The sequence below is a fragment of the Pholcus phalangioides genome, unplaced genomic scaffold (assembly GCF_987345545.1).
Source record: "Pholcus phalangioides strain wild (caught in Gottingen) unplaced genomic scaffold, Ppha-v1.0 ptg000008l_1, whole genome shotgun sequence".
Lineage (NCBI taxonomy): Eukaryota > Metazoa > Arthropoda > Arachnida > Araneae > Pholcidae > Pholcus > Pholcus phalangioides.
In genome coordinates, this window is record NW_028301601.1 from 53056068 (window position 1) to 53082082 (window position 26015).

Consider the following 26015-nt stretch of genomic DNA (forward strand, 5'->3'; position numbering starts at 1 on the left):
AATTATTCAAAGAAGTAATTTCGGAATTGATCTCGGAAAGTATTTTGCATTTCATGAAAATTCATGATTAATGAAAAATATTTACAAAATGTTGAAAAATATTTCCAGATGTAATTGGAAGATATTTCCAGATGTAATGGAAGATATTTCCAGATGTAATGGAAGATATTTCCAGATGTAATGGAAGATATTTCCAGATGTAATGGAAGATATTTCCAGATGTAATGGAAGATATTTCCAGATGTAATGGAAGATATTTCCATAATTGATGGAAGATATTTCCATAATTGATGGAAGATATTTCCAGGATTGATGGAAGGTATTTCCAGAATTGATGGAAAATATTTTACAGAATTAATGAAAAAATATTTCCAGAATTTTGATGGAAAATATTTTCCAGAATTAATGAGAAATATTTCTAGAATTAATGAGAAATGTTTCCAAAATTAATGAGAAATGTTTCCAAAATTAATGAGAAATGTTTCCAAAATTAATGAGAAAAAATTTCAGAATTATTGTAAGAAGTATTTTCAAAATTATTGAAAGAAATATTTTCAGAATTAATGGAAAGTATTTCTAGAGTTAATAATAACGATTTCTAGAATTAATAAAAAATATTTTCAGAATTAATGCAAGAAATTTTTTCAGAGTTAATGAAATATATTTCCAGAGTTAATGAAATATATTTCCAGAGTTAATGAAATATATTTCCAGAGTTAATGAAATATATTTCCAGAGTTAATGAAATATATTTCCAGAATAATCCCATCTTCAGCATTAATAAAAATTCATATTCATTGAAAAGAAATCTCAGAATAAATACTATTCTCAAATAATATAGGCCCCCACCCCACAATGGGACCCACGCGTTAAGACTAGACCATGGGAATCTAGATACCGCAGAATGATTTGTTGGCCCTTTTGGCCCGCAGAATTTTTTGTTTTTGGTCCGCAAAGTCTGTGCTATTGAGGATCCCCATTCTAGAGCATTGATTTCCAAAATGAGGATAAATCCCGGCATCGGTCCGCGGCGGTCTAAAAATGCTGTTACAAACGATATTCCCTGGTTCCATTGAATTCTATTTCTATAGCAGTGTTGCCATTCAAAAATAAAAAAAATGCATTCGTTGTATAATTAGAAGATTCTAATAAACGTTAACATAACTGCAAATAATACCTGGAGTAGCTTGGACAGTTGTCGTAGTAACTTTGGGCTGCGAACTATTTTTGTGATCCTTCTGAGCCATTTTCTCCATAGCCGCTATTGGACATCCTGAAAGGCTGGAACAAAGGGGGAAAAATCATCTTATATTTCAAAACTATTTTTTTTTAGAATTTAATAATGGATTTCTGTGTTGATATTGAGAAAAAGAAGACAGAAATTCAATGACCATTACCTCCTGTGAGAGTTCCTGTTGCTGTTGACGTGACCACGACCATTGCAGCCAGGAGTCGGGCACCTAATGGGCGTAAGAGAGTTTGTGAATGAACTTATTTTCCCCTTTGAAAGTGGCAACCATAGTTTTAAATTGAAATTATGACAGTAACAACGCAATTGAGCCGGCAATTGAAGAACATTTAATGCATTTTTATAGAATTGTTGTAATTGTGAGAATCAATTGATCCTTACAAAGTTTTTCAATATTTTTGCTCTAATTTACAATAATGTCTATGTTATGGAAATCCTGCGAAGTAAATATTCATGTCCCAGGGATCCTTGAAATAATATTCACGTCCACTGTGAAATCATTGAAGTCTTATACATCAGATATACAGCACTGCTATACTGTAGTTATAAGGAATCCAACCTCCAACCCCCCCACCCCAAATCAGTGTTTCTCAAAGGGTGCGTCGTGGCTTCTAGGGGCAACGCCAACCTTTGTTAGAGGTGTCACGATGAGCTCTGGAAACATTGACGTGTGTCTGTTCGGTGCTTTCAAGCGGTTCTTTGTTAGACTATTCTGGGGAGTCGCGGATGACAAAAGTTTGAGAACTACTGCCCTGAACGGTTATAACTGAATCGCCTCACAGATTTGCAGCTTAACACTTTTTCTCGCAGAATTCTCCCCCCCCCCTCCAGTGATGTCTTTGGCACTGGAGATTGTACAGTATCAATTAGAAGCGTTTATCCAAGGTATTTCGTAAAGCCTACTGGTATTTTTGCCGCCCTTAAGATACGACCACCCGAAATAGTCCTACAATGCATATTTTTGCTGATAAAATTTAATTTTTGCCCGCTCATTAGTTATGGACAAACGAAAATAACTAAGAACCACCATTTTTTTTCATGGTGAATAAGTTTACAAAATATAGACGTTTATAGTCTGAGAACGCTCCCTCTACGTAGAGTTGTTTTGCCAAGCAGAGAAAAATTCCTTACATTGTACAAAGGCAGCATTTTATTTTGCCATTTTGCACAGATATCGAAATTCTGTGCGCAGAGAAACAACAGGTCAGTGCAGGTGAAATAAAAGAGAATGTCTCCCCATCTGGAAAAGAATAGAGTTAGAGGAAGACACTATATTTCACGTAAGAATAAAATTTTTCTTTCCCCGCGAGTCTCGGTGCTCATCATGCCACCCTCTTCCATCTTCCATCCTGAAGCTAAGTGACCCATCCATCGAGCTTCACATTACTGGAGGGAGCATCCACCCGCCGTGACAGCAGCAACATCGAATACAAGGAAATCACGTGACTCGGTGAAAACCCAGTTCGTGCCTGGCAATTCAACCATAGAAATGTACAGTTCGGTCTCTAAATATTGCGTTTTAAAGATTAAAAAGAAAAGATGGAGAACTCATCCAAAGATGAAAAAAGATTAAACTATTTCTTTCATTAATACTGGAATCATTTCTTTCATTAATACTGGAATCATTTCTTTCATTAATACTGGAATCATTTCTTTCATTAATACTGGAATCATTTCTTTCATTAATACTGGAATCATTTCTTTCATTAATACTGGAATCATTTCTTTCATTAATACTGGAATCATTTCTTTCATTAATACTGGAATCATTTCTTTCATTAATACTGGAATCATTTCTTTCATTAATACTGGAATCATTTCTTTCTTTAATTCGGGAATTTTCTTTCAATAATTTTGGAATTATTTCCTTTATTCATTATTATTTCTTTCATTAATGCTGGAATAATTTCTTTCTTTAATTCGGGAATTTTCTTTCAATAATTTTGGAATTATTTCCTTTATTCATTATTATTTCTTTCATTAATGCTGGAATAATTTCTTTCATTGATTCTGGAATTATCTTTCATTGATTCTGGAATTATCTTTCATTGATTCTGGAATTATCTTTCATTGATTCTGGAATTATCTTTCATTGATTCTGGAATTATCTTTAATTAATGCTGGAATTATCGCTTTCATTTATTTTGCAACTGAAATTATCTGTCATTAAAACAAGAAATTTTATTTAATTCTGGAATTATCACTTTCACTAATTCTGGAATTATCACTTTCATTAATTCCGAATTATCTTTCATTAATGCTGGAATTGTCTTTCTGAAATTATCTCTTTATGAGGGGGCTCGACGAGAGCCGACAGGGGTCTGGGAGTGCCCTCAACAGAGGACATCCAAGACCACTCCTCACCCTCTCGTGGGCGGGGCTCGAAGAGAGCCGGAGAAAGGGGAGCTTTGTGTGCAGGGTCAATGATGAACTATACTCAATGCTGAAATTATCTCTTTCATTAATTTTGAAATTATCTCGTCGATGCTGAAATTATTTCTTTTATTTATTGTTTTAAACTCCTATTTATTAGAAAATAACGGGGGATTGTGTGTGTTTTCTTCCGACGAATGGTGTTGTGGACAACGTTATCAGCACTGCCATAATCCCGCTGACGTCATACTCCCTCCAGTAATATAAGCTCGATGTACTCACCACTAAGTCTGAGATCTTTGGTGGGGGGGGGGGAGCTTCTCCACAGTGACTTTCTAGTTGAGAAAAACAAAAACAATGAGATTTTGTCTTGGGGCTCCACGCCAGAGTCCTGCCAGCCCTACCCTTGGGTAGGGGGGGGGGTGTCTCGGTACTCACTTAAACCATTGAGGATAGATTATTGATTTCGTATTCAGGAGATATTCACCGAAAACTGCGATGAACGCTGAACAATACACAACTGAACAGATGTGAACGCTTTATGATTCAATGATGATGAGCTTCATGGCTATTTCAGTTTAAGCCATATGTCAGACTTCTTGTGTGAGTGATTTTCTTCTGGTGATGGTTATAATCGAAGCTCTTGATTCGTGAATATGCCTCCCAATAAGCTCCAACCTCGTGAGAACCAACCATAAGTTCAATCGGGTATAGCACGGAGACAGACCCATGGCCCCACATCCCACAGTAGGGGGCCCCTAGGCTGAGATCTTTGATGGCTCCTCTATCATGAATTTATAGTATGAAAAACAAAAATGGAATTACATCTGATGAGAATTATCTTGGGCGCCCGGGCAGAAGCCCTGACAGGGCTTATGTGGCCCCCCCCCCATGCAGGGACCTCTTAGTTGAATGGTATCTTCCATGGTAGGACGTGCCACAATTATTTATGACAATAAATATGTAAATCAAAGGGTGTTGCCGAAACTCTCTTTCATTTTGTCCTGAGGCAGTGATGTTATTGAGACGGAAGTGGGGACACATTTTTTGGGTAAATATTCAAAAATTTGTTCGAGTTCTGTGGAACAGCCTCATTATCATCAAAGGCTTCACGGAACAGCCTTAAAACTGTCGAGTTCCGTAAGGAAACTTTACGGTGAAAACCCCTGATATGGAGAACAGATATAAGGGCAGTGAGAACATTCCGGAGCCGAAACAGCACCACATTAGAGGAACTTCTAACAAGGTGCTGGCTGAAAGAGGTATTCGTCGGAAGATGAACGAGGCATCCAAACTTATGCTGGAGGGTTCGACTAAAGACCGGGGCCATCGTAAGAGCATCATGGGCCCCCATTAAAATTGATTTTTTTGAGGCTCCCCATCTGACTAGAAATAAATGCCACAGCCCATGGCCCCCACAAGGCCGGGGCTGACAGGGCTCTGACCCTGGGGCCCGGGACAATTCTCATAATTTTTTGCTTTTTCACGCTATACATGAACTATAGAAGGGCCCGTGAGAAATCTGACCGGCGGGGGGGGGGGGCCCGCGAAAGATCCCAGCCTAGGGGCCCTACTCCTGGATGTGGGGGCCATGCCACAGCCTATCAATTCACGTGCTTAATTTCGAAATTCTTAACAAGATCTCGATACCATGAAGCTCTCTCTGCACTTGTGGCCCCCCCTGGCCGAGCCCGGTTGGAAGCATGCATTAAGACGGCACTGACTAAAGAAAGGAAAGACAATTGGAAAAATGTGGTTAAAAAAAAGAGTGAAAAGTACCTTAAAAAAAGAGAAGGAACCTCATTTTCTTCAGAAACCAGCTTTTCTAGGGATAGGTGGCACTTTTCGCATGTGCAAGAAAGGAGGTGGGTTAAGATGAATTTAGCGTTGAATAGCAGAGTCGAACAGCATTTCAACACTCAAAAGTATTAGTATTATTTTCATATTTGCCTACGCTTATTTCTTCACTCACGCTTCCCCTTTAAAATTGTTTCGATGTGTACAAATTTGTACATACTTGTGTGAGAGAGGAAAACACCGTCGTAATAAATCTGTCGTAAAAAAATACCCCCCCCCCGTAATTATGCCACTCTAGGCGGCCGCTTCGTCACCTCATGGCTGGCGCCGGTCCTGCACACACAAAGGACTACCGTTACTGGATTTTAAAAAAAATATCAGTTAGAAAAATAAGAAAAATAAAGTTTATACACACACACATGCAATTCAGTATAAACTTTATTTTATGATCAGAAAAGTTACTTAAACAGACCCATAAAAAAGTTATTTAGACTCACTTAAGTATTGTTTCATGCATCGCCAAAACTGTAAATGGAGAAGAAAGAATATAACTGGATCATATATTATCATTCACAACAGCAGTCAATAACAACAGTGATCATACTAAAATAACTGTCGATTTCTGATATACATATATTTTTTTCATCGCATGAGAGACATTTTATATAGTACATACGTTTAGATACAGGGGTTGGACAAAATAATGTGAACTCCTGTGAAATGAGACAAAATCTTTATTAATAGGATGTTGGCCTTCCTTTTGCATTAATTACAGGTTGTATTCGTCGTGGGATGGACAAATACAAGTCATGCACAGCAGTCGCGGTGATACGTAGCCACTCCTCCTGCAAAAAGGCCACTAATTCAGAACGTGTCTTTGGAGGTGGAAACCTACTGCACAGTTTGGAATGCAAAATATCCCACATAGGTTCAATTATATTAAGATAAGGGGACTGAGCGGGCCACACGAGGTGAGGCCACTGTTCATCCAGCCAGTCTCCGATAATTCCAGCAGTGTGAACGGGAGAATTATCTTCTTGGAACACGGGTCGAGAATCAGGCAACAAATATTGCACCATTGGATGAAGATGGTCGGCCAGAATACTGACATAAACCGCTGCATTAACCCGCCCATCCAGGACAACAAGTGGGCCAATACCACGGTGAGACATGACGCCCCACAGCATCACTGATCCCCCTCCACGCTTAACAGTAGAAAGGAGACAGTCAACATCATAAGCTTGTGCTGGCGTTCCCTTAAACGTAAACACGTCCGTTAGTCTGGAATAATGTGAACGACGATTCGTCTGACCAGGTGACATTCTTTCATTGTTGTTGTGTCCAATTCTTATGTTCGTGGCACCATGTTCGTCGTTTCAAGGCATTGCACGGTGTCACCAATGATTTTGGAATAGTCGCTCTACCTTGTATGCTTGCTGCATGCAGTTCACGGCGGATAGTTTTCGTCGATACACCTTGCTGTAGATGTGTGTTCATCTCAGATGTTATCTGGGACGCTGTTATCCTGTGCATTCTGGCCACACAATCTGCTTCAAAACCCTTCTGGGTCTATCAGTCATCTTCGACTTTCGGCCACTGTTATACTTGGTAGATGATGTCTTTCCCTGTTTGTTATAGGCTGTCATTACCATCGACACAGTACTTCTCCCGACACCAACAAGGGTGCCCGTTTTCATTACTGTGGCCCCGGCAAGACGGGCTCCAACAATCATGCCTCTTTCGAAAACTGTGAGGTCAGCCATAACGAAGTTTTAACGCCCCAATATCCATCACATCCGAACGCTATCACTGCTATTACTAGATTGATATGTGCATATTATCGCCCACTAAGTGGAACTTTTCCACACTAGAGGGAGGGCGTAAACGACAGGTTCCCTCGAGTTTTGTTTTTTGCACAGGTGTTCACATTATTTTGTCCAACCCCTGTACATCGACGGCACACAAATGATTTTTGATCTAAATTGTACTGATTTTTTTGCCGCGCCATCTATTGAATACTGATGACTCTAAATACTACGATGCGTTCAATATTTGCATTTCGTGCCAAGTTGTTTGCCCTCTTAATTTTTTTTTTTTTTTTTTTGCGGGGAAAAAAACAAAAAACAAACAAAAGCCTAAAAGTTATTAAAACTTGATAAAATAAACAATATTTTACCTATACTAAAAATGTACGTTTTATATATTACACAGTGGTTGAAAAATTTCCTAACAAGTGGTCACGGTTATTCTGTGCTCCGCTATTCATGATTTAGCGGACGATCTCACGTGAAAATATTTTCCCGATCTTAATAGGCAAAACAGGGTCCTCAACTTTTCGGTGATTGCGGACCACTCAAGTGATACGCAATCGTGCCGTAGTCCACTTTAGTGGTTTGGTAATCGGTCGCGGATCACAATCGAATGAAATGTTCCGTGATTCTCAATTTCTTTTAAAATTTTGTACATCAATATGAGAAAACAAGGATCATTTTTTAAAACAGGAGCTCTACGTTGGCGGAACCGCGTTGAGCGTGAGGAGAAGGAAAGAAAGAGGGAAAAAGCGCGACGAACACACAAAAATCAAAGCGAATATTCCTATGTAGATGCTCCTAAATCGTTTCTGCGTGGTTTTTAAAATTTACCTGATCAGCATTATAATGGCCACAGAGGAAATCATTCAACTCGTAGAAAAATGCCACGACATTTTTCAAGAATTTCTTTTTTTTTTTTGTGATTTTGGCAGGTGATAGTACTTTCCCCAGCTGCTGTAGTGGTCAAGTGGTCATGCTGGTGGACTCGCATCGCGAGGTCCCAGGTTCGAACCCCACCGTCGCCACAGTGGTGGTCGGTTTTTCTATGGTTCTTAAATTCAAGGCACGAATGCGAGCCGATATTCCCTTTGATAAGTCGCGCCACAGAAAGAAACACTTACAAATTTAATTCAATCATTACACTTCACTTCTGAAATATAGATGGCAGCACTGAAAAAACCAGACACAACACTAGATATGCAATCAGACTGTTAGGTGCACACATTACACCTCCGGCAGAACTCACTAGGTAGTAAATTGCCCATAGATAGCGATAGACCAGAGTGAAAAGAAGAAAAAGAGGTGCTTTCCACAAACTCAAAGAGCAGTTAACCGAGGAAGAGAAATACTCTAGTCATTTCTATTGTTTTTCTTCTACGCATGTTTCTATACTACTCCAAAGGGGAAAGAAATCCGGTATATTTCGAACACTAACTCTTTTTTTCTGTTACAAAAATTAAAACAAAATCTGGCTCCACTCACTGGCAGTTGATCTGAAAGGTTTGGAGAGGATGGAAAACATGCTTGGTATAGGGGACGGGAAGAGACACAACGTCCTGTCTAGGTTCATTTTTATGAAATAAGAGGGTTTTAAGGCAGCAAGATATCTCGTAATTGCCGACATGTAAAGCATCAAATTAGGCAAGATATCTAGCCAATGCCGCTTAGAGGGTTAAGGATGATTTTTAGTGCATTTTGTAGGGCTACTTGAATGGGCATGCAGGTTTAGTCGTCTGGTTAACCTTGCGAACAGCAGGTTTCAGTCACGTCGCTCGCGAATTGAGTCGTGCTTCCAGGTGGGTTTAGTTTTGGCCCTTTCTGCCAATTTGCGGCAAGTAACTCCTTACTTTGACCAAAATTATTTTAGACCTGAAAATACGCATCTTCATCCAGCCTCTCGTGCTGTTTAGGATCTGTCGCGACGTCGAACCTACAGATTAAAGTGGACGCCCCAGGGGCGGGACACAGAACATTCTTGCATTGGCGCATTTTTGAACCTGACTAGATGCGTGAACAGAGTTTACCAGTGTGACCTTCTCTACTAGCACGAAGTTTTTCGTGGCATATTATGGAAAGCTGAAGAAAACGTTATTGATCTTAGTAGACGTCAACTCACTTTCTGGCGTGATCTTGTCTTTCCGCGGACAACCAGACAAACTGGAAGAGGAATAAACATTGATTATACAAACGCAAGAGATATGTGGTCACATTGCATTGAAATCATTTTTTTCATCACAAGAAATGTTCTCTTTTTTTTTGAAAGGGAAATTTACCTTCTATGGTGAGAGTAGAGCCCCGTCGAGTGACCAGTTCCATTGCAACCAGGTGTTGGACACTTGCTGTCTTAAATGAAAAGAAGAAAAGAAGATGGAGCAAAATGTGGATGTAACAACCGATTGATTAGATGCAAAATCAAATCACGCCTTTCAATAGGAATGAATATCCTACCATGATAAAATCTACAAGATTTAAATCCGTTTTCTCGGTGTGTGACGCAAGTATAATTCCTGCTTAGATCTCTAAAAAAGTTTTCTCACATACCTTTAGGCGAACCATCAGAGTGGCTGCCAGTCGAATGTTCGTCCATGACGTCACTCAGTCTCATCGTCGATGACGGCACCGACGACATCACAGTCGTGGTCGTAGGGTTCGTAGATGGAGGAAGCTGGCGAACTTTCTCGAAGCTACTGACCACAGCGGCAGTGATGGAGATCATCTCGCTCGGTTTTGGTTTGACCTCTGGTGGAGATCTCGGGGAACTCGTCACCGATACGTTGCCACCACCGTCAGCCGATCTCTCGTCCCCTGTAAATAATAATAATAACGAGGAATCGGTCATTACTCGCGAATCTTGCGTGGTACCACCGCTGATGATCACTCCAACGCCAGATGATGCCGACGGGGTATTAGTATTACCTTCGTCGATCACCAAGGGATTGTCATCATCAGGGATGGGGAGCAGGTGATCTTCGTACGTCATCGGACGTTTTTCTGGTGTTGGCTGCAATCTTGACTCGAGTATAGCGTACTTCCGTGTCTGCTGGACTTCACCCGACGTCATCACGCAGCTTGTGGATATCGCTGGTAGTGGAAAAAGAATAAAATATGAATTTGCTCGGTTCGACGGGTGTCTGAAAATTGGTTTATTTATTGCTTCCCAAATTTGACATTCTTAGACATTAAGTTTACCTGAGGTCGAAGAAGGGGAATATGGAGCACTGGGTGCCTGCGTCGACTCCGACGAGGTGAAATCGGTGTTGGTCGAGGTGGTGAACATCTGGACGGGTGTCGTCGCCCGCTGGCTGTCCGAGTCGAAGTCCCCCGACCTCGAGTCCCCGACTGCGACGTCCACGGAATCCGGGGCACGGTCGTTGTCTTCCTTGATCGAGGACGCTGGTGATGAGACTGATGATGGCGTCCTTGATCGGGATGGTGAAGGTGACGAAGCCGGTGAGACCGATGATTCTCCTGAATCAGATTTGGCATCTTCAGGGGAATTCTGGAAAGATAGAATTTTTTTCCCTGGGTGTCAGCTGGTGGATCATTCACACAATTTAATTTCAGAAGAATGGTAAACTTTCTGAATTAATTTTCTGACCATGCGCATATTATGACGAGCTAATTCATTGTAAATATGCATTGAATTATTAATATGAGATTCTGTGCTACTAGATTACATTGTAAATTCCAGAAATTTCAAGAACTTTTTGTCACGCCAATATAGATACATTCTGGTTATCTAGCTTTGAGAGTATTGATCCCGTAAGATAATCCAGTAACGTCCCGACTTACGACTTCTTGATAACCAATGACTTCTGAACCCCTGTGAATACGGCACCGAATAAAGTGGAACCTTATATCATTATATAAGACTTTGAAGAGGCCGAGTCAAAACGAGTATAAATGTGAAAGTTACACAACTGAAATGTATAAAAAATGCCCTCCCCAATAAGACATACATAAAAAATATTATAAATTAACTCAATTGTATCTCCGATTCCATTATAAAATAAATCATTATGGGGGAGGAGAAACAAGCACAAAATTAATTAGATAGAGAGAGAGAAGAAAATTCCCCTGAAAATGATTGAAAGATATGATAATGTGTGTGCGTATACCGAAAACGTCTCTTACCGGCAGATCTGTACCCAGTGCTGTCTCAACGAATGAAACTTAAGGCCCACGTGGGGCGCCTCACGGCCCGGAGGGGATCTCAAGTGTGTGAGCGGGGACCATCGTGATATTCGGCGCTGTGACTTTCGAAAGAAAGCAAAGTGATAGGCAGGTATTTTTGGCTAATTGGGGATCCCAGAATATCACTTTCCCCGGGGGCCCACGGTGCAGTTACGGCGGCCGTGCCTGTAACCTCCAAATGCTTACAAAATGTCCCAAATGAACTTACTTAACGTCAACCTTTTCAATTAAAGGACAACCTCGAAGAGACCTTTTTTAAAATGAAACTGAGCATTTTGAGTAAACTTTATATTCCATAAGTTTATTTTATATTCTTTGAAAAAACATAATTCTTCGACTAAGACAGGGAAAGGGGGAACAGCCTGGTTAAAGATTTTTAGCCAAACGCACTATGGTTATTCAGAGATCACCAAGAGCACAAAAAAAGTTTCTCGAAAAGTTCGTAAGTCGGAGAGCGATTGCATTATATGTATTTTGTACATCCGTGGGATGGGAATTTTTTCTGTGACAAGAGAGATTCACCCAATTTCCTGTATCACAATAGAGCACCACCAACAATCACATCGCATCAGATATTACTATGCAGGTGTTATGGAGAATGGGGAAAATGGAAGGTGTAGTGTTATTATTTTTTGTGATTATTATTTATTATACTCATTCTTCATACACACACACACACACACACACGTAAATGCTCCCTATTCATATGTGGCCCACACGTAAAAACAAACACTACACAGTCACTAATTACTCTTATTAATTATTATATGTTTCAGCGAGGCTGAAAATTGTATTAATTTTTATATATTTTAAAATTGTTAAATCCCTCTTTTGTCCCACTTAACCCTGTTCGTCGACGCAGCGATTGGTCTCGTTCGACGGGGAATAAAATCAAGAAATTGAATTCAAGATCTCAGAACTCTCAACTCGTAATTTCAACAGAAATTCAAATTTCATCAAATTCCAGATTTCTATCATGATCGTGTTTCGACATGAAACTTTGCTTGCTCTCCCTTCCCTGGTCCCTCCTCCTCTTTCCCCCCAGGGGTGAGTCACAATTTGAGCGCGTTTTCATCGAGAGGAGCATGACGTGGTGATCCCGTGACCCCTCCGCGTCCAATCGGAAGTCAGACAAAGTTCAAAATCTGGAGAAAAGTGGAGAAAAACGGGGCTTTTTGCTCGAGGAGATGATGCTGTTCGGTGACACTCTCCTCGGTCTCCGTTTGTCTCTCGCCCCCGACTCCCCCCCTTGAACTCTCGTTGTCTATCAAGGCAAGGGGATCCCGTTTCCTGAGCTTTCCAAAATAAAAGATCCTCAGGACTTTCCATGGTGCTACGACTTCTTCGTATGACGCTGGTCAACCGCTACCCGAGCACCATTGCGATGTCAGTTGTCTCCAGAATGCTATGTCTCCGATATCATAACCACCACGCTTGTCAACCGCTATCCGAGCACCATTGCGATGTCAGCCGCCTCCAGAATGCTACGTCTCCGATATCATAAACACCACGCTGGTCAACTTCCATAATGAATACCACACTGTCTTCCTCGGTTACGCAGCTTCCACCTCATTGCGACTAGAACTGTCCTCCTCCGATATGCCGCGTCCATGATGATGAACCCCGATGAATTTCTGACGGTCATCCAGATCTTCCGCCGTCGATCATGCTCTTATCCTGGACCGTAAGTAAATTAACTCTAATCCTCTGACAAAACATATGTTCCGCCCAAGTAATGTCATTACCCTCCCCCATCCCGACAGCTACACTATCATTCGAGTGGTAAAGAACTGTAAAAGGTGTTAAATTTTTCTGTCTGTATAATTCCACAGGAGGCCCCTAAGTTTCATACCAAGTGTTATTGTTTTTGCTCATTGTACATTAAAATTTTCAATATTTAAATCTCACATTACTTGGACTCCTGGTGTCAATGGTTGGTTGAGATTGTGTTTTTTTTTGTTGTTGTAAGTTTTTCAGCAATAACGAACCTGGGTGCATTGAATAAAACCCCTCCCCTCTCTTCACGGCCAACCCTAGTTAAATTTCTATATAAGTTATATAGTAAACGTTAACAGCTAATCTAAATAAACTATATAACACAGACCCCCTATGAACATGAAACCCTTGGGGGCCATGCGTCAGGATGGCATTGCTTCTATCGGTTGTTCTAGCTACACTTGCCACAAATGCCACACTTTTCAATTAAAAGCTCAATATTTAATAAAAAAAAAAGCATAATATTTCAATTAAGAGCTTCATTTCTTCACATCAAAATTTTCTTTCCCAAGCTCTCTTCGTCTCCCACAGTTAGGAATCACGGCTTTGGACTGATCTACGTAGTTCCAGAATTGATAATTTTCCGGTGATATTAGAAGTTAAATCTTAGATTATTAATTTCCGATTAGATCTTGAATATTTAAATCCCTTGAGACATTTTGGAACCCTGTGACACTTTTTTTTCCAAGAAATCATAATCGGATGACGATTTAATCTACTATTTCTAGAAACAGGTTTTCGAATCAAATTTGCTTATCAAAATAATCTTTCCCTCTGGAATTTCCATAAAATGAATTTATTTGTGCCGAACAAGAAATTGTTTCAATCCAAACGCGAGTGAAAAATGTCTCCAATGATCGTTTCCTAAAATACCGCCTCGATATTCCTTTCCCATATAGCCACGTTCCTTATACTTTACATACATGTATATTTATTCATATAAAAGAGCGCTGCTGGAGGTATCAGACTCCACTTTGCAATCCGAAGAGTGCGCGCAGAGCGATCTTCATGAATACTTTATGCGGTGGCGGCCTGGAGAGAAGGGAATGTCTGAAATCACTACAGAGAATGAAAATATCACGGACAAACTCTAAAAGACGCCTTTTAAAGTTCGGTTTTTTTTTTCCTTTTTAATCTCTGGAATTCAAACCTCTGCTCACTTCTGCAGCTATTGAATATGTAAAGCTCCATTGGCGCGTTTTCGTTGGAAACGATTCAGGTATATACTCACCTAAAATACCGATGTATACAGGTAAATATCAAATACTTATATGTAACAGTGACTTTCCTGGCATTTAAATTCTTCATCGTTGCGACACTTTAGATCAGGGGGGTTGCACAACCTTTTCAGTCCGCGAGTAAACTATGCGGTATGCATTTCTGCCACTCGCGGTCCAGAAAATTGCATGTAAAGTGTGGCCACATATGTCCAGTAATTTTGGCCATAGTCCAAATTTTTTCCCAAAATGTCCCGTTTTTTGTCTATAATTTTTAAAGAGGCTCAGAAGTATTTTTGAAATTAAGAATTAAGATTATGTTTTAATGAATTATAAATTATTTTATGATAATTGGTTCCCTTAATTATCATAATTAATTAGAGTCATATGAATATACTTATCTCATATATTTTTCTCTCACATATACGTGTTTTTGGTGAATTATCATCATTTTCCACGGTTTTTCAGCAATTGCAGCCATAGTTGGCAGCTTGACGTACCTTTGACAACTTTTTCTGGCCGTTAGGCCAATTTTATGCCTGTAAGTGGCAACTTCATTCACCTTTGACAATTTTATGACCGTAAACGACAACTTTAATTATCTTGAGAACTTTTTTTGACGATATCCCGTATTTTTTGTGAAACAAACATGGTCAGCCTAGGCATTCAACATGTTGCGTGTATTGATACTTTTTTTTACCGGAACAACTTTCGCTGGCCGGACGGAACCCCCTGGGAGCTGTAGGTTGTATACCCCTGCTTTAGATGGTTATCATTGGTTATATCATCACGTCTTTTTTTTTTTAAATTCACGTGACTTCCTTTGTGATGTTTCTCGTACTGGTGACTTTATGAAATATCATTAGGACTCAAATGACGATTTCCTCTGTATTTCAGCTATTTTAAAAACTGTATTCACACAATAATGCTATTTTTGCGTTAAATAGTTATAGTTTTATCATAGTGAGATTGAATGTTTTTAGCCCTTGGGCTTGAAAAATTGTGATTTCCAAAAATATAACTTTCGAAGATACGACACAAAAACTCGTATTACATATTTGGTTACAGCGCACACAAAAGATCATACTATCTTGATCATTGCGACATAACACAAAAACTAACACCATCTTTGTTTTTGTGGCATAAAAATTCCAACTATATTTTTCACTGATACGTAAACTCATATTATCTTAGTCATTGAGACGCACAGGAAACTCACTCTATCTTGGTCATCGCGACTCGAGCCCAAAAACTCATACTATCTTGTAGTTGCGACACGGCACAAAAACTCATACTATCTTGGTCACTGTGACACGTATAAACTCATAACTTTCTTAATAATTACGATCCACAAAAAAAATCATCCTAGCCTCGTTGGTTACACAAAAGCCACACTATCTGTGGCCAGTTTTATGGCGCCATCTATTGGGAAATTGGGATAAGTGACGTCACTAAGGATGCGTGAGCAGACGTCCTCCTTTCTCAGTCTTCGGATCTAGTAACTCTATCCTAACGTATTTATATTGTCGAGTTGCACTTGTTTAGTGTTCATGCAGCCATCTGTTTTCCATTTTCTGAAGTAAAGATGGAAATGCTTGAATTTTCATGTCATGTCAGTATCGTGTTGCAGGTCTGTCTGCTCTCTGCGGACTTTTTCAAATGAGAGACCGGCTAGCATTCGCCCCCTCGAAGCTGGCAAACCGCAGAAAACAAACTTCAGCCGACCACCACCGTGTCGCCAACTTGATTCGAACCTGGATCCTCAGGACGAGAGTCCAGCACGATGCCATAATAGGCCACTGCGACACGACAAAAAAAAAACCCCTCATTTTTTCTGCGTGGTCTTTCCGCAGCGGAAAGACACAGAAACCCACAATACTGTCAAGGTCGTTGCGGCACGACACAAAACTCATACTGTTTTAGTCACTGCGGAAAGACACAAAAACACACAATACTGTCTAGGTCGTCGCGACACGACACAAAAACTCATACTGTTTTGGTCACTGCGGAAAGACACAAAAACTTATACTGTTTTGGTCACTGCGGAAAGACACAAAAACACACAATACTGTCTAGGTCGTTGCGGCACGACACAAAACTCATACTGTTTTGGTCACTGCGGAAAGACACAAAAACACACAATACTGTCTAGGTCGTTGCGACACGACACAAAAACTCATACTGTCTTGGTCACTGCGAAACGACACAAAACCCACAATACTGTCAAGGTCGTTGCGGCACGACACAAAACCCACAATACTGTCAAGGTCGTTGCGGCACGACACAAAACTCATACTGTTTTGGTCACTGCGGAAAGACACAAAAACACAGAATACTGTCTAGGTCGTTGCGACACGACACAAAAACTCATACTGTCTAGGCCATTGCGAAACGACACAAAAACTCATATTATCTTGGTCGTTGCAACACTACTCAAAAACTCATACCATCTTAGTCACTACAAATTATTCACGTGATCTCTGCATTACTATAAAATGATCAGTAATTTTGCGACTGCAATTTTTTTTCTAACACGGTGATTGAAACGATCATCATTACTTCAGGGTCATAAATGTTTCGATGGTTTGAATCCGGAAAATGAATTATGAATTTTGTGCACAAAATTAAGGACTCATTCCTCACCAAATCCCGGTAGGGCCTTCGCTCTAAGCAGCTAGATTCCGACGTAGTTCCGTGATTGCTGTTGCTCCGTTTCTCGTTCTGCAGCTTCTCCTCGAGTTCCTTCTTTGCCACCAGAGACTGGATGTCATTACACTCAGCCTGGAGCTTCAGCAGGTTTTCGATGTCGTAGGCGTTCTCTTTCGTCGTCGACACCGAGTTCGAATCGTTGCTGTCATCGAACACAACTACGATGGGAGGTAAGAAAGAAAAAAAAAAAATGAAGACAATTATGATGCCATGATATCAACACTATGTGCATTTACAAACATCGAATTTCGTTCCAGAGTCGAGTAAAGTCACGACTCACCGTTGTCCAAGTCATTGTCTTTGCTGTCTGTGGCCCTCCTCTCGAAGAAAGACAGAGCTGATATGTTTGTCGTCCTCGACGGCAACTTGATTTCCCGTTTTGGCACCGACTCTTCTTCTGTTTTCGGAGAGAGGCAGGTTTGGTAACCAGAAGACGTCTTCTCCGTCCCGACGCACGAGACGACGTCCTTCCAGAATGTCGTCTTCGGCTTCTTGGCGTCGTTCTCGCAGTCTCCGGTCCCTTCCTGTTGGACCGCCGTTGGGTTGTCGTAGTGCTGAGAAGACGAGATTGACGAGCTGCTTCCACTCGCGGATGAGGTTGACGTCGAGGTCGAACACTTTTTGTTGTCGAACAGGTTCTCGAACAAGGGTTTCTCGTCGGAGTTATCGCCGTAAGAATTCGTCGTCGAGTCTCCCAAGCTCCCAGTTAGACTTTTCAAGGCCTCTTCGGCTTCTTTAATCCTCTTCTGCACGTCCACGTCCTTGTTGTTGTTCGTGTTTCCCGGGTCCTGCTGTTGTTGCTGCTGCAGCTGCTGGACCCTGGAGACAGGGAACGAGGCCGCTGTAGACGTCGAACCACCACTTTCTTCGACGTCGGATTCTTCCGTTGACGAGTCGCTCCTCTTCCGCTTCCTGTCCCGACTGAAGATGCTTTTGCTACTCCTCGGGGTAGAACTCGGTTGCGAATATTCACTGTCGTTACTCTTGTCCGTTTTGAAGTCTCTGGTACGTCCGGGGGCGTTCGTGGCGACCGCCGTAGCGCGTGATACCCTTGGTTTCTTTTGGATTTGCCTGGGCACCTCTTTGTCGTAAGGTTCTGTCTTCGGAACGGTATTGAGCTTGGCTCCTTCCGAAAGCTTCATCGCAAACTTTTCAGCGTCGCAGTCACTCTTTGGCGAATTGTTCCTTTTCTTTGCCAACTGATCATTGTCCTTGACTCTCTGTTGATTGCCTGCGGGAATGTTTTGAGACTTTTCTAACTTGTCAAGTGTTGGCTTGATGTCGACGTCCGAGCATTTGCTGTTGGCAGTCGTTTTGTCCGGAGGTTGCTTCAAGTCTCTGGAACAGTTTATTGAGCTCTTTGGGCAGTTGCTACCAATAATAGGTTTGACGTCCTTCACGGGTGGAACGACTGGAGTTTTCCTCCTGTTCCCATCGCTGTCTTCTGACTTAATATCTTTCACGACGTTGCCATTGACGGCGTCCGGAACTCGACATTCTTTAGTGGCTTTAGAGTCTTGAGTTTTTTTGGGAATGTCAGATGAAACTTTGCTTTTCACTTGATTATTCACCGAGTCCGTCATCACCGGGCTATTCCTCGAGTTTGGGGATTGCTTACCGTTCGACTGTTCCCTCTTTGGGGACGGCAGCGTTTTCTTCTGGCGTTTGTCAGCGGTGTCTTTGGAAAAACTGACGATACCTAGAATTATACACACAAAACATAATGTGATTTTGCAGTTTTTTCGTACGAAACTGATGATTCATGGGGGAAATATGAATAGAAAATAATGAGAATTTCTCACCGTTGCTCGTCGGTTTCGGGCAGATTTCGGAGTTGTTCCTCCTTGCTGGCCTTTCGATTTTGACCTCGATGTCATTTGCTGACCTGTTGGGCGATTCGGCGCCTTTCTTGGCCATCTTCTCCATGCGACTGGCTTCTCTTGTTATCCTCGGACCGTCTATATCTGTGCGTTTGTTGTCGCTTTGGCCGCTGTTGACGTTGTTACTGATCCCGGATCCCGCATTGGATTTCTTCACCGGTTGGCAGTCTTCGTTCTTCACTGGTTTGACTTCGGGTTTTCGATCCCCTCGGCGACTTCTCGTGATAAGTTCGCCAGCGCTGTCTTGCAGTTTTCTTTTCTTCGCTGCTAAAGGACATGCTGCAACACTGCATGTGAAACATAGGAAAGAAAAGATCACATCGATGCGATTCTAAGAATTTTGCTTTGAATAGTTTGGCATTCAAAGCAACTTACGTTCTGTGTTTTGCGAATTTCCCGGTGATGTGTCCCGAACCGTCACAACCTCGAGTCGGACAGCTGATTTGAAAGAGAGAACCAATCATATACCATAATGCACTAATATGAACTAATCATAAATCAATCATACACCAGAAGACAAACTCATGAAAGAATTTATACAGGGTGAACTAAAAGTTACTAGACTAGTCAAAACTTATAAAATGTGAACGAGAATGCGGTTTCTAGTGAAATTATGTGCCATTAACCAGTCGTGTGGGTATCGTCATGGACTGGCATGGCAGGGATCCAGGTTCGAATCTCAGAGACGGCCCACTGGCAGTAGTTAGATGTTGGTTCTCAGTTGTTTTTCGACATAATCAAGCTAGCCAGCCGATGTAGCTTCAGGAATGATGAAATTCTCCTGTTTGCCCAGGAAAATTAAGATGTAGGATACTTATGAAACAGAAATGTGTGCCTAGAACGAGCAAAAACACCTGAGTGTCAGAACATTAGCTGACTTGAATCAGTACTTCATGTGACGCAAACATGACATCGATCGGCTATACGACTAAAACTTGTGACATCCAACGCACGCGGACGGACCGCCACCAACGGAACTTTGATTATCGAGTCCGGACGTACTAAGGACGCTACAACAGCAATTTAGACTTCGATTCTTACACCACGATTTATCATATTTTGCTGTTTTATACCAGAGGTCTTCAACCTTTTTCTAGTCGCGAGCACTGCCTGTACTCATCATCAAAAGAAGAGCACCCCTATATCAAGTTTGACATACGAATGCATAAAAAAATTAGGATGATTTCAATCCTTGAATGCAATGTGTACAAGTTGTTCAATTGAAATTGTTGATCAAGTTTTCGCTAACACAAAATCGGACATGAGCATCGAGCACTCTGGGTGGTTTAGGGGAGCACCATGTTGCTCGCGAGCAACGGGTTGAGGATGCCTGATTTATTCGCTTGTAGTCGGACTTGTTATTCAGTTACACGCACACACGCACCTCGTGTTACTGCACCCGAAAAGAAGTAACGATAGGCTGTCCACAGGGATCTGGACCACAATCCTGGACCACTTGAGGATACATCTACCTCCAAATACCGAGATTATAGCTTTGGCAGATGACTTTTTAAGAGCTAAAACTGAACTCGAGTTGGAAATGTATGGCAACAACTGTATTTTAGAATGGTCAAACAGAAACAAAGTACGATTCAATCCTGAAAAATCAAGCATTTTACTATTCTCCAAGAAAAGCAGAGAAGCAATAAATATTTACATGGATAGCAATATTTTAGATAATGTGTCTGAACTGCGTTATCTAGGTGTAACGTTTGACCGTAAATTAAACCGGAGAACCCATATTAACACTTTATGTACGAAAGTTAGCATTGCATTGAACACACTTTCCAAAATGGCAAAAGTCACCTGGGGTATCGGCCCGAAAGCACTGAAAACTATTTATGAAGGAGCAATTCAACCTCTAATGACGTATGCTGCGCTAGTTTGGAATGAATGCTTGGATTATAAGATAAATAGGAGGAAGCTGCAGGCAGCCCAGACACTAATAGCTTTGCGTATTATAAAGGGTTTCCGCACGATATCGTTCGATGCTTCGTGTGTTCTTGCAGGCATCGCCCCCATCTGTCTGAAGATACAAGAAATCAAGAAAATATTCTTGAGTAGCAGAGGAGATACCGATAGCATTGATCTGGAACTTTCACCCAAACATTGGTTACATCCAGGGAAACATGTGCTGATATAGGAAAAAGAAATCGCAACAGACAATTACCTACAGATAATTACTGACGGCAGTGAGATCGGGAACAATACTGGTTGCGCTTTTGTGGTTTTCCAAAACGATACCGTAATCTCGAAAAAATGTTCTGCTCCAAAAAAATTCCAACTGCTCCAATAACCAAGCAGAGACTTTCGCAATTTTGCAAGCTATAAAATGGATCTCTTCTGAACTCGTTCAGTCAACAAATGGTGTCACTATTCATACAGACAGTCAAATTATGACACACGAGATTCTAAATAATAAATGTCATCACGAAATGATAGAAAGAATCCGTTTCATGCTGTGGGAACTTTCAACAGATGACATAGAAATCAACATCAAGTGGGTTAAGGGCCATTCTGGTATTACTGGAAATGAAAAGGCGGATGAACTGCCTAAAACAGCGGCCCTGTCAAATCTTCCTCTGAGCTATGAAAAGATTCCTAAATCTTACATCAAGAAAACGAAGCAAGAGGAAACGATGGATAAATGGCAAAATTTGTGGTGCACAACCTCCAAGGGAAAAACAACCAAATTGTTCTTCCCAAATGTGCAACAGAGACTCAAACGGAAGTTCAATCATTCACACAAACTTACCCAAATCCTCTCAGGACATGCCAGAATCAACGAATATCTTTTCAGGTTCTTCTCTATCTGCGTACCTGTGACTTTACAGAAATACATAACTGTGGGTCATATTATTTTCTTCCGCTCTAATTCGGACTCAAACAGCTACGAACTTTACAAACATCATTACTAAAAGCGATCAGTGGCCGCCAGAACTAAGAACCCTCATTTCAGATGAGTATGTTACTATATTAAATCGTTTGATTGATAGCATATATGACGTATATATGTGTGTGTGAGCAACTTTTCTTCTTTCAATGTATGTATTTTAATTTTTTTTGTATCTACTTAAATGTTCGTTTCCTTTTTTTGAGGGAAAAAAAAATCATTTTTAATTTTTTTCTGCCATCTTTTTTTTTTTTTTTTTTTTTCTGATCTCTTAATTTTTGTTTATCTTCTTAAATGTTTGATTTCTTTTGTTTCTTATTTTTGTATATTAATTTGTTTTTTTTTTCCATTTTACGTTTCTTTTTCTCTCTTTAATTTGTTTCTTCTTAAATTTTTTCCCCCTTTATCTTTTTATTTTTCTTTCTGTATCATATTCTCAGCCTTCTTTTCCTTAGTTTTGTATCTTCTTAAATTTTGCTTCATGCTATTTTTTATTTTTCGTACCGTAGAATTTCTCGATAGCACTTTCTCGCGCTTCAACTGATTGTTCGCACATACAATTTTTATTTATTTGTTTTTTGTATTTTTTATTTTTTTGTAAATATTGTATATATATTTATTAATGTCTCATATGTTATACAATTATTATTAATTTGCGTTTACATATTATATTCCAATATACGGGGTGATTATAAAAAAACTATCCCGACATATGGGCCACTAACTATCATACCATTCACAGAAACTGAATGAAATTTCGGCATAAGGTATTTTGAGGTATGCGCTCAAGAATGATATGGAAAACAACAGTGTCACTCTAACAGTTACGGTTACAGTGAGAAAATTTCGAAAATATCAAATGGCAACACCAAGTTTTTTGTATTGGAATGCGATCTTCATACTGAAAAACACTAAATAGCGTTGGAATGGCACCTGTAGCACGAAAATCCCCGGAGCTAGGCAAGGAAAAAGTAAAAAGGACTTTGCCGTGCACCAGAGCATTAATGTTCGTTTCATTCTTCGGCTGAGATCCCAGCCTGATTAGTCCTCCACAAGGTCACGTGGAAAATTTGTGAAACACAATAAAATGCTTTATTTTATGCTGCTTCTCTGTCCTTATTGGTTGTGCTCACTTTTAGCTTATCTACCGCCGGTGATTTTCATGCTACAGTTGCCGTTCGAACGCTATTTAGGGTTTTTCACAATGGAGATCACATTCCAATACAAAAAAACTTTGTGTTGCCATTTGATATTTTCGAAATTTTCTCACTGTAACCGTAACTGTTAGAGTGACACTGTTGTTTTCCATATCATTCTTGAGCGCATACCTCAAAATACCTTATGCCGAAATTTCATTCAGTTTCTGTGAATGGTATGATAGTTAGAGGCCCATATGTCGGGATAGTTTTTTTATAATCACCTGTGTATCTATATACTCGTATTTTATACACTCTATTTGTCGGAGAAAAAATATTGTATTTCAGTCCGCACAATACATGTAATACGACTTCTTGTCATGGAGCATGTAGAAATAAAATATTTTGTAAAAACAAACACACACACACACACTCGATAAATTTCCGGATGCACCCATCTTCCGGGCTTTCGGGAACGCTTCGATATCTCCTTGGGATGGGAAGCGGGGAGTGTCAGGTCCTTCAATGTTCAAGTGGTTTCCGACTTCGAAGTGTGAATATGAGCCAATGCTCCTATTCTATTTTCCTATTCAAGAAAAAAAGTCTCTCCACGAAAAGCCCAATCAGGCCTACACCGTTTAAAATTCAGGCGTAATTAAAAACAGGGAAAATAACGTGCGACGTTTGTGCTTCTGAATTCTGACAGCACTACTTGAACACATCTCGACTTGCACCAATTTGTCAGAAATTTCGCAGAGGATGAGTCATGACGTGCATGTGCGGGTTTTAGAAATTTATGTCATGAATTATTTTGGCAGTACAAACGAAAATTAGTTCAAAGTTTCACTCAAATATGGCAACTTACTCTTCCAACAATTCAGGTAGAATGATTCCACCAGAAAGATCTTACTAACCTAACTCTTACTTGAAAACAGGTTAGGTAGTAGAATAGAAAAGGACCTGGAAACCTGTTAAATTACCCCCTATGGGAGAAATGTTGAACTAATTTTTGTTTTTGTTGCAATAAAAAGGAAAAAACATAAATAAATAAACAGAAAAGAATCAATTCTAGATTCATATCCGTGAATTATTGGGCAAGGGACAGTTCGTTAAATTTTTTTTATCAACTTTTAGAAAATCTAGTGACATTTTGTCCACCCTATACAATTAAACTGAACTAAACTGAAAAATAACCTTACATTATTTGAAAAGATTTCGAAACCCGTACTCACCATATAGTTTCCTGCGGGGACCCTAGACATGTAAAATAAAATGATAAATTACACATCTTTAGTAAAAATATATTATTTACATGCCAATTAACGTGTGAGAGATTCAAAAATGTTTCATTTCTAATTAATATCTACCACTTACCTGGAGGTCCTCTTGAGCGTGTGGCACGACGGCAGTCATCGGCCTACACAAAGAAAACACGTTATTATGGAATAGTGCAAAATATGTTACTTTCTCTTGCATGCGCTTCGTTAACCCCTTTAATGCTACCCAATTAGAACGTCCGAATTTTTCAGGTGGACGGTGATATTTTTGTTTTTTAATTCCAGTTTCTACCATCACCCAAGTCGGCTTTAAAATAGCCATTTGTGTTGTTGGTTATTGCAATAAAATTCTAAATCTGCACTCCGTAGCAGCAAATGAGGAAGGAGTTACTAAAGAAATCTTTAACCTTTTCAGACACATACTTGCAAACGTGTGGTTGTTTCTTTTCTCGCTGTAGACATTCTTTTTAACCTCAGCCAGTTCAGCCAGCACCTCCTGGAGATAGAAAGCCTCCGCACGGATTGCCAAGTTCAACTGTGAAGCCATGAGAATAGTCCGATAAGACTACCTAGCAAGTTTGCCACATTTTGAACCACAGCATCCTATTTCGTTTCTTATTTTGGCGTAGAATCTTCGGGGGGTTGGCTCACAAATACCGCACGGTGATTGGATGAGGGGCATAGGAATCGCCAACTCTGTGACCGATCGTTTCTTTTCCGTGCAACTATGATACTAGCAAGTTCAGTGGAATTTTTTTCCTGTGAACATTCTGAGTGAGGATTAACTACTTGTGTGACGTCACGAGCAGCGTGGGGGTTCTTCTATCTCTGGAGGGCCGCTGTGGTGGTCGAGTGGTCATAGTGACGGACTCGCATTGTGAGGTCCCGAATTCGAACCCCACCGTCACCTCAGTGGTGGTCGGCTGAAGTTGGTTTTCCGTGTTTTCCAACTTCGAGGTGCGAATGCAAGCTGATCTCCCCATTAAAAAGTCTCGCCGCAGAGAGTAGCAGGTCCACAACGATAAAATCTTCAAACATCACGCTTCACTCATAGTTCGAAAAATATGTGGTAGATGGCAATTCGTTCGAATTTCCGCAGAGTAATATGGATGAGGTACATGTGTGGCTGTGGCTTAGTAGTAGTATCTCTAGGAGATGCTGATTCAGCCCTGAGACTTCAACGAAAAACACACCGGTAAGTGAGGGCTGAACTCAATGAGGTTAGGAAAAGAGAAAATCTACAGCGAGGCAAAGCAACGTACAGGGCCTGAGAGGAATAAACTGATGAAATCAGCATTTAAAACATATATGAATGGGACACCGAAGAGCTTGTTCGATTAAGATTTGGAAATGAATATAGCCTATATTTCTCTAACAGTGACTATTAACTTCACCAAACACCAACTCTGGCCATAATGCTATATTGCAATTTACTGCCATTAGTGAGATGGGTTGGAAGTGAAGGTGCTGTCGATCGGTGGTCACCTCGAGTTCATTAGGGAAAATATCTTATCTACATCCTCCCTTGGGTTCGAACCCGGGACCCTGACAACAACCTTCACGACGGCAGACGAGCATCTCACCACCATGCCACTCGGACACTCTAGCAGTGACTGGGGCACATTTGGAGCCGTACCGTTGGCCTGCAATGATATTGGCACTGCAACAGTGTGGTCCATTGGGCATCGTGCTTTGATCTCATC

The 26015-nt window shown here is 40.6% G+C and overlaps 1 protein-coding gene across 2 annotated transcripts in view; it reads right to left on the minus strand.

Moving 5' to 3' along the window:
• Nucleotides 1–26015, minus strand: part of LOC149084508 (uncharacterized) — a 110382-nt gene that overhangs the window by 35361 nt on the left and 49006 nt on the right. For both annotated transcript variants that reach the window (XM_089234915.1, XM_089234914.1), the window contains exons 3-16: nucleotides 24410–24452; nucleotides 24268–24289; nucleotides 19382–19444; nucleotides 18929–19293; nucleotides 17407–18825; nucleotides 17061–17284; nucleotides 10420–10729; nucleotides 10147–10311; nucleotides 9772–10035; nucleotides 9504–9573; nucleotides 9347–9387; nucleotides 5917–5944; nucleotides 1398–1460; nucleotides 1178–1281 (exon numbers count right to left, since the gene is read on the minus strand). In XM_089234915.1, the coding sequence (XP_089091041.1) occupies nucleotides 1178–1281; nucleotides 1398–1460; nucleotides 5917–5944; nucleotides 9347–9387; nucleotides 9504–9573; nucleotides 9772–10035; nucleotides 10147–10311; nucleotides 10420–10729; nucleotides 17061–17284; nucleotides 17407–18825; nucleotides 18929–19293; nucleotides 19382–19444; nucleotides 24268–24289; nucleotides 24410–24452 (3181 nt within the window). The remainder of the gene's footprint in view (nucleotides 1–1177; nucleotides 1282–1397; nucleotides 1461–5916; nucleotides 5945–9346; nucleotides 9388–9503; nucleotides 9574–9771; nucleotides 10036–10146; nucleotides 10312–10419; nucleotides 10730–17060; nucleotides 17285–17406; nucleotides 18826–18928; nucleotides 19294–19381; nucleotides 19445–24267; nucleotides 24290–24409; nucleotides 24453–26015) is intronic.